Source organism: Lycorma delicatula, chromosome 4 (assembly GCF_047948215.1).
Source record: "Lycorma delicatula isolate Av1 chromosome 4, ASM4794821v1, whole genome shotgun sequence".
Lineage (NCBI taxonomy): Eukaryota > Metazoa > Arthropoda > Insecta > Hemiptera > Fulgoridae > Lycorma > Lycorma delicatula.
This window is the reverse complement of record NC_134458.1, coordinates 34,405,771-34,419,920: the sequence shown is the minus strand read 5'-3', so window position 1 is coordinate 34,419,920 and position 14,150 is coordinate 34,405,771. Positions and strand designations below refer to the sequence as shown.

The 14,150-nt window shown below is 30.7% G+C and overlaps 1 protein-coding gene across 2 annotated transcripts; it reads right to left on the bottom strand.

Annotated features, from left to right (window-relative positions):
- Positions 1-348: 348 nt before the first annotated feature.
- Positions 349-7,605, bottom strand: LOC142323256 (small ribosomal subunit protein uS14m-like). Of its 2 annotated transcripts, none has more exons than XM_075362652.1 (3): positions 7,452-7,605; positions 4,313-4,471; positions 349-595 (listed from the first exon to the last, which is right to left on the bottom strand). In XM_075362652.1, the coding sequence occupies exons 1-3, from the start codon at positions 7,521-7,523 to the stop codon at positions 413-415; spliced, it is 414 nt and encodes a 137-aa protein (XP_075218767.1). In that variant the 5' UTR covers positions 7,524-7,605; the 3' UTR covers positions 349-412. The 2 variants fall into 2 exon arrangements, with proteins under 2 accessions (XP_075218767.1, XP_075218766.1); XM_075362651.1 differs by having other exon boundaries at positions 7,422-7,601.
- Positions 7,606-14,150: the final 6,545 nt, after the last annotated feature.

Here is a 14,150-nt window from a genome sequence, read left to right as displayed (position 1 = left end):
TCAATTCTTATTTAGATTGAATTTTTTAAGTCTGTGCTAAATTGAGAGTCGGTAAGCTTTTAACTACAAATAGTTAATCCGTACTTAAAAAAAAGTAAAGGTTCCAATGAATGAAAAACCCCCTTCTCATAATCATGCAGACTGATAAAACAAAAATTTAAGTTTTTGGAAAACTATTATTATTTAATCTTTGGTGATTTTTAAGTCGATTATTTTTTTTTTTTAAGAAAAGCTTATGTTAATATAATAAAAATTAATATATTTTTCCATCTAAATCAGGTTAACAAAAGAGAATGGGAAAACTTAAAAGATAGACGTTAAGAAATATATTAAAATAAAACATTAAGATAAACAGAAACACTTTATTTACTATAAATACGAACGATTACAAAAATAACAGTTTTTAAAACTATCACCATTTAGCTCTTATAACACCAGCTAATTTATTATAATCCGATAGATGTCTAAATATGATACGGCTGACACGCCATCTATAAACTACACCCCTTGGACGAGATGTCACTGCACATCGCCAAACAATTTTTTTACCCAGCACATCAGTGGGAAGTTTTAACAAATCTTCTTCAGCAGCTTCCTGGACAAAAAATTATTTTCTATTATTAGCTTAATCCAAGATATTTATTTTATTAATAAATAACATTCAAAATGAAATAACAGTGGATCGTATGAAATGCCAACTTTAGAAAAATAAACAGATTATTATTAACACTACTGATGATATGTGATTATCACATTAGCCTATTTGAGACTGAAAGTTTTAATGTAATATCTTTCAGTCGCTTTATTTTATTTATTCATCAATTTTATTTCACAAAATCCTGCAATGAACAAGCACATGACTACTCAAAATAGTTAATTTAAATTTAATAAAAAAACAAGCGCTTCCACGACTGATACCCTCTTCCAAGCAATTACATATGCATATTTTGACTGCAATAAATAGAATTTTTTGAAATTAGATTTAATAAACAGTAAAATTTTATATACACAAAAATGGAACGGATAGAAAATGATAATGTTAAAAAAGGAAATTTGCAAAATTCATATCGCTTTGCACAACATTGCCCACAAAACCCATTTCTGTTGGCAGAATATAATTTTAAAATCAGTAGAATTGATCCAAAATATAAGTACAGAACTATAGGAATACCATGCACGCAACACAGAATTCTCACAATTTCAAAACTGACTGTCTACGAAAGGTAAGAAAAATGTACAACATAAATGTTTTTTTTAAGGATAGCCATCAAATATTTCACATGACTGAACCAAATAAAGCTTCTTAATGACAATTCCAAGGAACTTTTTCACAGTTATCAATTTCAGCTGTGGTTTCAGGGTTACTTGGGAAATTTGAAACTGTATTCATATTGATTCTATGTTTGATAGCTTATTGCATAATTCGTATGAAATGTTTGGTTGAGTTTTGGCAAATTCCAATATAGTTAAACCATATCATTATGAAGCGAGTTGTTTGATAGCTTACTCAAATTCTACGCAGTCTTTTTGCTCAATTTAGCACCAGTACCATCAGCAAACATGATTATTTTAGAAATGGGAATATTTATTAAAAGGCCATTTATAAAGATAATAAAGCAAACTGAAAAGAATAGAGCATTTTGTTTACGGGGAGAAACCCAAATTGAATTTTATTTTTCCCTACTGTGACCGATTGCTGTTTTTTTAATTAAGTAAGACTTATTAAGCAAGTGTAAAGCTACACATTTTACGCTATAGTGTTATAAGTCATTTATTAAAAAAAAAAAAACAACGTGGGCATGCAACAAATTGGAGAAGATTAAATGGACAAAATGAAATAATGAAAACAGTGGCTAAGAATAAAACTTATTCACAATATTTCAGAGGAAAACTAACTACCTGGAAGATACTATGGGAGAAGAGTTAATTAACAGTAACAAAAGGATCGGTAGAAGCTTTAACTGGCTTCAATAAGAACTTTTTACAGATAATAATTACTGATATAGTAATAACATAACCTGTTGATTTCTTAAGAGACTGTAAAACTTTATTCTTTTTCAACTATTAAAAACAACGATCTGTCACTACTCAGGCTGTTCCTTGAAATTACTTATAATTTATAGTTTCTCATTTCAAGTAGTTTACATTTTTTCCTGTTTTCATCTTTTATATTTATTTCCTCATTTTCTGATTTGACATACTTTTACGATTGAGGATGACATAGGAGACCTTGATGGCAAGTATTTGCTACCAAGCATCACGTGAATCATCGTGATGTGTGTGCTAGTTGATGTAACAACGCATCTTTGTTACATGAGCAAGCACACACATCACAGTGAGTTGCGATTTCTTGTTGCCTGTAGTGACAGCAAATATACTTTTGGCATCTTTCTCTTCAACTAATGTACAGGTTAGCACGTTGAAGTAAACAGGAGTTTCATCGGCATTTCCGATTTACCCAAAGAGGTACTAATGTTCCTTTCTCAGTCTTATAACATATCAGTGATACCAACAGACTTCTTTCTCTTCATACGATGCTGGAAGACGCTGAGCAAGAGATGTTTGGCATTGCAGCAGAAGTCCACTCCATCACATTATTCTTGTACACCACTTAGAGCTGAGTTTAAGCTGGGCACTGTATTCCTGTGCTTTAATTCTTATGACATAGCAGGAAACTACCATCCTTCTTTATGTTTCTCATGCGCAAATGCTACTACTTCCATTTTACATTTTTGAAATGTCCACTTTGTGGGCCACTGAAAACTTTTCTAGTCATTTTTCAGATGTTCTTCGTTCTTTTGCCACCTCTGAACATTAGGTTCTGTGACGTCATAATTCTTCAATGCCACACAACTGTCTGTTGCTTCTGCACGCTGAAAAACCGTGATTTTAAAATCTGCATAATAGTAATGCCAGCAGCCTGTTGCAAAGAACGATGTTCAAGATTACGATCAGTTACATAAGGGTACTGCCATAAAAGTCAAGAAGGATAACATATACAAATCACCTTTCTATACTACGGTGCATCATGTTTTACTATAAAGTTTAGAAGTGGAATCTACGTTTCACATCAATTGATAAAAAAAATATTTGCCACAACACTCACTATGTGCTACTGCACAACAATGCTTAAAGCACATGGAAGCATTCAAGGTTACAGAAGCAGGCACGGTGAGGGAAGAGCTTGAGATTAATGGAAACTCGTGTTCTGTTACTTAAGAAAAGAAAAACTCCAAATCAAATAGCATGTACTGCAAAGTAAGACAACCCATACTTCTGGGAATGAAATTGTAGCTAAAAGCTTTGTCTTGGATTCAGAAATATATGGTAATTGCAGAGAAGAATACTAGAGTTTCTTGTATTTCAATCGCACAACACAATCAAAAGAACGGCTGTGATACTTGTTTCAACTGGTTTGCTAGTGTGTGCCTATGTATGTTACAATTTCTTTTCAGTTTTTAGTTAATATATCTCTGTTGTAAGAATACAAATTCAGTTTTTATGAAAAAATTTATTATAATGTAAGAAAATACATGCCCATACACAGCATATTCAGCACATATGTATAATATTACACATTCAAGTTTATTATGCAGTAATCTTTTTTTTCACGTCTAATTTTCCCCTGATCCTAGTTTCTGGTTTCCTACTCTTTTGAAAAAATAAACGGTTATCTATGTGTCTATAGGCACAATACGAACTAGTAACTGTAGGCTCATTCAATGATACTTCCTTTATCTCTTTTACCGAAGTTTCTAATGAAATATTTTGTGTAGATCTTGTGTTTGAAAGAAATATTTTAAAATCAAAACATACAAAAAGTTATATTACATTATTACGATGATGTTTTTACAGCTTTGTAAGCATATTTTATTTTGCGAAATATATTTAACAATGTAATAAAAATACATTAATTTTTGGTAAAACATGTTTTTATTTGAATATTATTTTTTTTTAAAGCTGCTTCTTTGAATAAATTTGTAAAAATTTCATAAATGACATATGATTTACTTCTACTTGTACTGTAAGAGATGTATTTACATTTTCTAAAAATCATAATATGGTTCAAGTCATCATAATGGATGAAGAAAAGGTAAAGATCTTACATCAACCCGGTAGATATTAAATAACAAAAAAAAAATTTTCTGGCAAAGTGGACAAGAAACTGCAATAGCCTCATTCAAATAATAATGCGCAGAAAGTAATATTTCTTGACGTTACATAACCCTGCAGATATGTGGCCATAGCAATAAACAGGTTAAAAATATAAATAATTAATAGTTCCCTTATTACTACAGATAAATGAACATACCCTCAACTCAGGCGGAAGGATTTTGTTCCTTTTAAGACTCAGTAATCGAGTTTTTAATGGAGCATAGTTTGAACAATTGATTCGTTTTCTTACATCTTTTCTCATTCGAGCATCAGTCCATTCACTACATGACTGTTGTTTGGTAGCAACAGCTAAAACCTGGTAAAAAAAGATACAAAAAATGACTAAATATTTATTAGATATAATAGTAATCGTAATTTTAATTAATTATTGTTAACAATTTCCACATAGAAGACTCTTCTTGACTTTCATTTCTGATAAGAGTATAAACTCACTGGTTAATATAACTAACACTTATTATTATTAAGAAATTGTAGTATTAAAATTGAACTCTATAACAGAGTCTAAAAAATATATTTTATAAGAACAATATTTTCCTTAGTTTAATAAGGAAACCTAATTCCCAGGCAGATGTAACACCATTCATCATGTGGATAGAATTCCATTAATGAAAACAACAGTATTTCTGTTGCCCACAAACCAAAATTTCTGGGTGTTTTATTATATAACAAGTTCTCATGAGATGATCAATATGATTTCATTGTAACAAAATCAAGCTGTACTGTTTTGCTCTGAAGCACCTTAATAAAATGCTAAGCTTGTCATCATTATTTATTACGCCTACATAATCATGTTAACCTATATTTAGAAAATTAAACGTATTAACAACATACCCTTGTGTTTATATTTATGAATGTGCAATCTTTGCAAAAGAGAATAGTTGCTTCTTCTTAAAAAATTACACTATCCACAGTTCCATTGTCTTTTAAACAATGACAATGGAACAGTTTTTGTAAAATCAACACAATACTTTGGCTTGTAAGACAGGGCTTTATTATGCTACCATACCCATTTTTAATAAATTGCCAAACCATTTGAAAAAATAGAATTTTCTTCTTCTTTTACTTAATAAAACTATATTTTTTATTTACACCTTTCACACACATTTACTTTTGCCTCTTCCCCCACCAGTATGTATATGTATATTTTACATATATATATAAAATTCTATTTTGCTATATATATAAAAAAAGAAAATTCTATTTTATTAAGTAATAATAAGGATCGCATAAAACATGCAATTAAAAACAATATCTTTAGTATTCAAGTTGATTGCTTTTTGCATTCACATACTACTGTAGTCTAGATTTTACATTGAGCATACTTTGTTTTCATTCATTTCTTGGTGTGCTTCTTTAATAACTGAATCATATCGTCAGCAGTTCATTGTTTTCTTGAAAATACTTTATCTTTAATAACCCTCCCAAAAAAAGAAATCCATCATTAAGGTAGGAGATCTTTGTGACTGACAAGTGACCCTTGTTGACCTCTCCATCTGTAGGAAATTGTCGGTATATATATAAATATATATAAAATTCTATTTTGCTACATACAAATTTAATTTAATATTTACTTTGTATTGGGTAATGGATTTTTTCTTGATTCTGCATTGATATTTTACTGCAGATAGTTTTTTATTTATGTTATTTACACTACAGAATTAAAAATGAATATAAAATAAAAAACCCCAAAACTTATGTAAAATAGTTGTATCCCACTGTTCAGAATATTCTAGGAACAGTAACAAATAATAAGGTTAAATTTAGCAGCATATCATAAAAAAAAACTTTGATACCAAATGTTTTGAATAGGCAACCCAAAAATAATAGATTGAAATAGAGAAATGAATTACAAAAATGTACAGTCAATATTCCCATATACAAATTCAGAAGACAAATTAATTAACAAAAAATATACAAAGAAAAATATTCATTTTTAATAAAATGTTTTTGAGTAAATTTTTAACTGTGCAGCATTTTTTTACTTGAAGAAATTTTTGTGTTTCTAAGCAAATTGTTCAGTTTTGTCATTTTAAAAGCGATAAATTAATAGTTAATGAAGCATATTAATGGTGATTTATAATACTAAATGTGAGACATTACATGAAATGCATTTTTAATATTTAAATTTTAAATAGTATAATACACAATCGTTTTAATTATTTTTCAGACAATTTACATTTTATCCATTATCTTTGCTTCAATCTATAACTCATTAGAAGAATAAAGGGAGATGGTGACCTAGAGAACAGCTCCAACCATACCTCAAACACTTACTATATCTAGTCTTAAGATTATATACAAAACAGTAATCACCTTGTACTTGCCATGTTACACTATGCAGGTTGGTTACAGATACTGTTTGGCTTGCCAGATATACACAATTTCATTTTCATAGGTTAGGAAGAACATGAATAGATCCAGTAAGACCATCAATGGGATTTCCAATTGGTTGAAAATGAATTAGATATATTAGATAATTAGATATTGTTGTGATGTAAAATTTCAAAATTTATGAAATCCACAGGCAGGGTGCTTTGATATCACAAAGTAGTACGATTTTTTGAAGAACAAATTAATCGCAATGGGTTAGGTAAGATTCCTTTATTTTCTGAAATCTATATTTTTCTTACAAAGCAAGATTTTTAGTTAGCATTTTCTGATATTAAGTGATATTTACAATATTGATTTAACCATGGGAATTTGTTTTTACTGCCTGAGCAAAGCTTTCAATTTGGTAGAGCATACAATTTTATTAATTAAAAAACTTGAACACTGTGGTTTCTCGCTCTTCTGGGATCAATCTATTTTGGAAAATCGGAAACTGTTAGGCAAAATTAGATTTAAGAATGATAACATTTTGATGGCTGCCTCAAAGTTAAAATGAGTAAAAGCGTCCTCTTTTATAAAGTAATTTATCTTAAAATTTAAATAAAGAAAGGGTTACGGTAATAACATAAATCTAAAAAATTTTTATCCCAGGAACTTATTGTTCATTTAAGTTACCGAGCTGTCAAGTAAAACTCATCCTGTAACATAACCCCGATGCTGCATAACCTCTTAACCTTAAAGTGAGAAGTAGGAAATTGCAGAAATCAAAAATCTAATACAGAATAACCTAATTAATAATCAATATTGCCATATATATATTTATTTTCCTTCTAAAATTTCTACGGAGAAAACAATCGGTCTTGAAAAGATAAAATTAACTATTTTATGAAATAAAGTCCAGTTTACATTAAACGTGCCTTAACGGAACTACAGTAGATGACACTTACTTCTTCATTACCTAAAACTCTCTTTGCAGATTGCTTAAAAACATTTACAAGACGGCTACCTAAAGACAACATTTTTCCATGAAATTCACAATCTTACAAATACAGTATCCGTTAACTAATTATGGGAAATTCGTGAACGAGTCGTTCCTTCGATTAGATTCTCTATTCTGAACGAAATAATCGAGATACGATTCTCAACAATCAACTGAATAGACGATGGGAAACCAAATCCTTCTCAGTTTCGATTCGATTCATAGCAACCTTTCTTATGCTTATTTTGAGGTGAGGATCCTCTTACCATACCAAATTCTAGCTCGCGTTTGTTTACTTTATATCCTTTCACATGACTTATAACTTATTGCATCACCACTACTAATGTTTATTAAACATTCGGCAAATTTATCACTGCTTGATAAGATATTTTCATTAATTGTGCTATTTAACTGAATTAATCTTAAAAAATTAAATTATATCTGTAAGCCCCAAAACACATTTTATATGTTTAATCACTAACTACAAACGAAACGACAGCCAATTAATTTATATATCATTATTATTATTATTATTATTATTATATATATATATATAGATAATTTCAACTCGTGAAAAGTATTTTATATCTAGAAAAATTATCTTAATCTAATTTCACTATATGTATACATGACATAAATTATTGAACTGACATCAATATCAAATTATATATGACAAAATCAATAATTTAAAATAATATAGTTTGTACCATACCTTATTTTTGAGCGAGCCATTCATTCCGTCTATTTTTTTCTTTCTTGTACGAAGTAAAGAAAGTTTTGTGATAGCGAAAAATTTCGGTTTTCAGATTTCAACGGAAATATCCATTTTGTCCATCTCTGAATCCATTTTTACTAATTTCGGCATGACGTCTGTACGTACGTACGTATGTATCTCGCTTAACTCAAAAATGATTAGAAATTTTGGATTTACAACATTTGGATTTAGAAACATCTAGTTGTGCAAGTCCCTTTTTGATTGCAATTGACTGAACCAAGTGTCCAAAAAGAGTGCAAAATCTGAAAAAAAATTGGATTTTGGACTTTTTCTGCATTAATAAGAGCTCATTTAGAGCTTTTCAACGATATATCATAAGTGGTATTTATTTTCATTGGTTCCAGAGTTAGAGCCAAACAAAATTTCAATTAATGAAATATTTGAATCAAGGGGAAGGCACATCGGTTCAAATCAGACTTCATCTCCTTTTTTTTTTAATTTAACTATATTGATTTATTAATAATTAATTATAAACCTCTGTTTGTAAAAAAAATTACAATAAATAACAATTCAATAACAATAAAAAAAATAATAAGAAAAAATATAAGAAGTTATTAATGAAATAAAATTTAGTGTACTTTTCATTTTAAAAAATATGTATATGTAATTTAGTGGGGTACAAGGTCAGGCATACAGTCTTGTGGTTTCCACTAGATTTTACTAATACACGCAAAGTTACTATTACTACACAACACACACACAAACATTTTGTTTTTAAAAATCTTTGGTTCTATTATAAAAAAAAAAAATAATGAAAACTAATAGTAAAAATTAAAATAATCAATTAATACTTTTCAAATAAACTTTACAGTATTTTACATTTTTTTCATGTAGAAATATATTTTTTTGAAATTCTTTGAAGTAAGACTACTTCGCCTTTTAGTTATTAACTGTCTCACATTTGAAAAAATTCCTTCACAGGGAACAGAGGTTGCAGGAATGCAAAGTCTTGTATTATTTTGAATAATCTTGGATAAATTAACTTTTTTCTTTTCACCAACTGAAAGGATTTTGTGTTCTTGAGTTGAGCAGTCTATTTATATATTTACCTAGCTCTAAAATTCCTACTACTGTTAGTTTTGAATTAGTTAAAATTGGCGTTACTTTTTTATCAAAATCTTCCATACAGTTGAAACTCAAGGTTCAATAATTTCTTGTTAGCTTTCAAACCTATCGCCTTGTTTGATCTGAATGCTTCAAACTTTCTGTGAATTGTATAATAAAACAAAAAAAAAATATTTTAAACAGTTATCAATTATCTTCAGTGACTGATCAAATTTTTACTAATACGCGCAAAGTTACTAACGCAGACAAACACAAACATTTTGTTTTTTAAAATCTAAGGATTTTGTGTTCTTGAAATGAGCAGTTCATTTATATATTTACCAAGCTCTAAAATTCTTACAACAGTTGGTTTTGAATTAGTTAAAATTGGCGTTACTTTTTTATTAAAATCTTCCCATGCAGTTGAAATTGCAGGGTTCAATAATTTCTTGTTAGCTTTCAAACTTATCGCCTTGTACGACTTGAATACTTCAAACTTTCTGTGTATTATATAATAAAACATATAAAAAATATCCACCTCTATGAATCATGAGACCTTGCCGTTGGTGAGGGGGCTTGAGTGCTCAGGGATACAGAGTAGCTGGACCGAAGGTGCAACCATATCGGAGAGGTATCTGTTGAGAGCCAGACTAAGGAATGATTCCTGAAAGAGGGCAGCAGCTCTTTCAGTAGTTGTTAGGGGCGTGAGTCACAATGACTTAAACGGCCGTATCAACATCACTCAGTCCTCTGAGTACTGCGCAGCTGAAAGCAATGGAAAACTACAGCTGCTTTTTTTCCAAGAAAATGTGGCTCTCTGCATTTTCACATAGCAATAATGGAGGCGCCTTCCTTGGTAAAATATTCCGGAGGTAAAATAGTCCCCCGTTCGGATCTCCGGGTGGGGACTACTAAGGAAGGGGTCACCAGAAAATTAAAAAATAACATTCTACGAGTCGGAGCGTGGAATGTTAGAAGATTAAAAAAGGTTGGTAGGCTAGAAAATTTAAAAAGGGAAATGGATAGGGTGAATGTGGATATAGTAGGAATTAGTGAGGTTCGGTGGGAAGAGGAAGGCGACTTTTGGTCAGGTGATTTTAGAGTAATTAACTCAGCGTCAAATAATGGGCAGGCAGGAGTAGGTTTCGTGATGAACAAGAAGATAGGGAGGAGAGTGGAGTATTTCAAAACGCATAGCGATAGAATCATTGTAATAAGGATAAAATCAAAACCTAAACCGACAATGATTGTTAACGTTTATATGCCTACAAGCGCCCATGATGATGATGAGGTAGAGTGTGTATACGAAGAGATTGATGAAGCAATTAAACACGTAAAAGGAGATGAAAATTTAATAATAGTTGGAGATTGGAATGCAAGCATTGGAAAAGGCAAGGAAGGAAATATAGTGGGTGAATACGGGCTGGGCAAAAGGAATGAAAGAGGGGAACGACTTATAGAGTTTTGCACGAAGTATAATTTAGTAATTGCCAACACCCAATTTAAAAATCATAATAGAAGAATATACACTTGGAAGAAGCCAGGCGATACTGCAAGGTATCAGATAGATTATATCATGGTTAAGCAAAGATTTAGAAATCAACTCGTTGACTGCAAAACTTACCCTGGAGCAGACATTGATAGCGACCATAATTTGGTGATAATGAAATGTAGATTGGGGTTTAAAAACCTGAAGAAAAGTTGTCAGATGAATCGGTGAAATTTAGAGAAGCTTGAGGAAGAGGAGGTAAAGAAGATTTTTGAGGAGGACATCGCAAGAGGTCTGAGTAAAAAAGATAAGGTAGAAAATGTAGAAGAAGAATGGGAGAATGTTAAAAAGGAAATTCTTAAATCAGCAGAAGCAAACTTAGGCGGAATAAAGAGAACTGGTAGAAAACCTTGGGTTTCAGACGATATATTGCAGCTGATGGATGAACGTAGAAAATATAAGAATGCTAATGATGAAGAAAGTAAAAGGAACTATCGGCAATTAAGAAATGCTATAAATAGGAAGTGCAAACTGGCGAAAGAAGAGTGGATTAAAGAAAAGTGTTCAGAAGTGGAAAGAGAAATGAACATTGGTAAAATAGACGGAGCATACAGGAAAGTTAAGGAAAATTTTGGGGTACATAAATTAAAATCTAATAATGTGTTAAACAAAGATGGTACACCAATATACAATACGAAAGGTAAAGTCGATAGATGGGTGGAATATATTGAAGAGTTATACGGAGGAAATGAATTAGAAAATGGTGTTATAGAGGAAGAAGAGGAAGTTGAGGAGGATGAAATGGGAGAAAAAATACTGAGATCTGAATTTAAGAGAGCATTAAAAGATTTAAATGGCAGAAAGGCTCCTGGAATAGACGGAATACCTGTAGAATTACTGCGCAGTGCAGGTGAGGAAGCGATTGATAGATTATACAAACTGGTGTGTAATATTTATGAAAAAGGGGAATTTCCGTCAGACTTCAAAAAAAGTGTTATAGTTATGATACCAAAGAAAGCAGGGGCAGATAAATGTGAAGAATATAGAACAATTAGTTTAACTAGTCATGCATCAAAAATCTTAACTAGAATTTTATACAGAAGAATTGAGAGGAGAGTGGAAGAAGTGTTAGGAGAAGACCAATTTGGTTTCAGGAAAAGTATAGGGACAAGGGAAGCAATTTTAGGCCTCAGATTAATAGTAGAAGGAAGATTAAAGAAAAACAAACCAACATACTTGGCGTTTATAGATCTAGAAAAGGCTTTCGATAACGTAGATTGGAATAAAATGTTCAGCATTTTAAAAAAATTAGGGTTCAAATACAGAGATAGAAGAACAATTGCTAACATGTACAGGAACCAAACAGCAACAATAACAATTGAAGAACATAAGAAAGAAGACCTAATAAGAAAGGGAGTCCGACAAGGATGTTCCCTATCTCCGTTGCTTTTTAATCTTTACATGGAACTAGCAGTTAATGATGTTAAAGAACAATTTAGATTCGGAGTAACAGTACAAGGTGAAAAGATAAAGATGCTACGATTTGCTGATGATATAGTAATTCTAGCCGAGAGTAAAAAGGATTTAGAAGAAACAATGAACGGCATAGATGAAGTCCTACGCAAGAACTATCGCATGAAAATAAACAAGAACAAAACAAAAGTAATGAAATGTAGTAGAAATAACAAAGATGGACCGCTGAATGTGAAAATAGGAGGAGAAAAGATTATGGAGGTAGAAGAATTTTGTTATTTGGGAAGTAAAATTACTAAAGATGGACGAAGCAGGAGCGATATAAAATGCCGAATAGCACAAGCTAAACGAGCCTTCAGTAAGAAATATAATTTGTTTACATCAAAAATTAATTTATATCTCAGGAAAAGATTTTTGAAAGTGTATGTTTGGAGTGTCGCTTTATATGGAAGTGAAACTTGGACAATCGGAGTATCTGAGAAGAAAAGATTAGAAGCTTTTGAAATGCGGTGCTATAGGAGAATGTTAAAAATCAGATGGGTGGATAAAGTGACAAATGAAGAGGTATTGCGGCAAATAGATGAAGAAAGAAGCATTTGGAAAAATATAGTTAAAAGAAGAGACAGACTTATAGGCCACATACTAAGGCATCCTGGAATAGTCGCTTTGGTATTGGGGTATTGGAAGGACAGGTAGAAGGGAAAAATTGTGTAGGCAGGCCACGTTTGGAGTATGTAAAACAAATTCTTGGTGATGTAGGATGTAGAGGGTATACTGAAATGAAACGACTAGCACTAGATAGGGAATCTTGGAGAGCTGCATCAAACCAGTCAAATGACTGAAGACAAAAAAAAAAAAATAAAAAATAAAAAATATAATTATTTTAAACAGTTATCAATTATCTTCAGTGACTGGTGTACTGTTGTTTTCATACTGCTGGTTTTTTAATGTTGTAAAGTGTGTTTGATTTGAGTTGTCTTTTCATTTATTACATCATTTTATATTTATGTTCCATAATTTTCAAGAGTGTTAAGATGTGTTTTTTGTATACATCTAAAATATCAAGGTTGTTATCAATGTTAACAGATTTGTGACATCAATAATATACTAGTAGTTTACATTATGAAGATTTTTTGGGCAACATTTGTAATATGCATCAATCTTATCTAATTAAAAGAAAACTGCCAGCAGTAACATCAGTTGATGGAAGAGGAAAAACAGCACCACCTGGTAGTTACAAAGACTACTGAAAATGTTTTGATGGTTCAGTATATCATTACAAAAGTTTTAATTCCAAATTGACGTTATTACTGATCGTCTTACACAAAAACCTAACAAAAATTTAATATTGCAGTACTCATATAAATTAATATGCAATTTTCATTATTTTAGTATTTTTACAGTTAAATATGCAATAACAGAATTATTTCAATCATGACTGAAGATGCGGGATCCTTGAAAGTACTTTCATGGAAAAATTAAAGTAAGCTATGTCTTATCTTAATATTCTGTACTTTAATAGAATTTAAATATAATTTAACTTACAAAGGACTAATATGAATCTTAAAAAAATATTAATTTCAATAAAATAATATATATATTATTTTATATATATATATGCATACACACTCGCACGCATGCAGGCAGGCTATCATCCTCATAAGTAATATCTTACGGTGGTTCCAGAAGCTAAACAGTAAAAAGAGAGATGGTTGGACTGAGGAAGGGTTACATAACAACCGTGTCTAGCAACCAGACGCTGGCCAGACAGCACGCAAGGAACTTTTATCGTCATCATGCACTACTAAAACAAATATTCATAATCTATCTTAAATAATTTATTAAATTGAATAGACAACATATTATAACATATCCATATTATAATA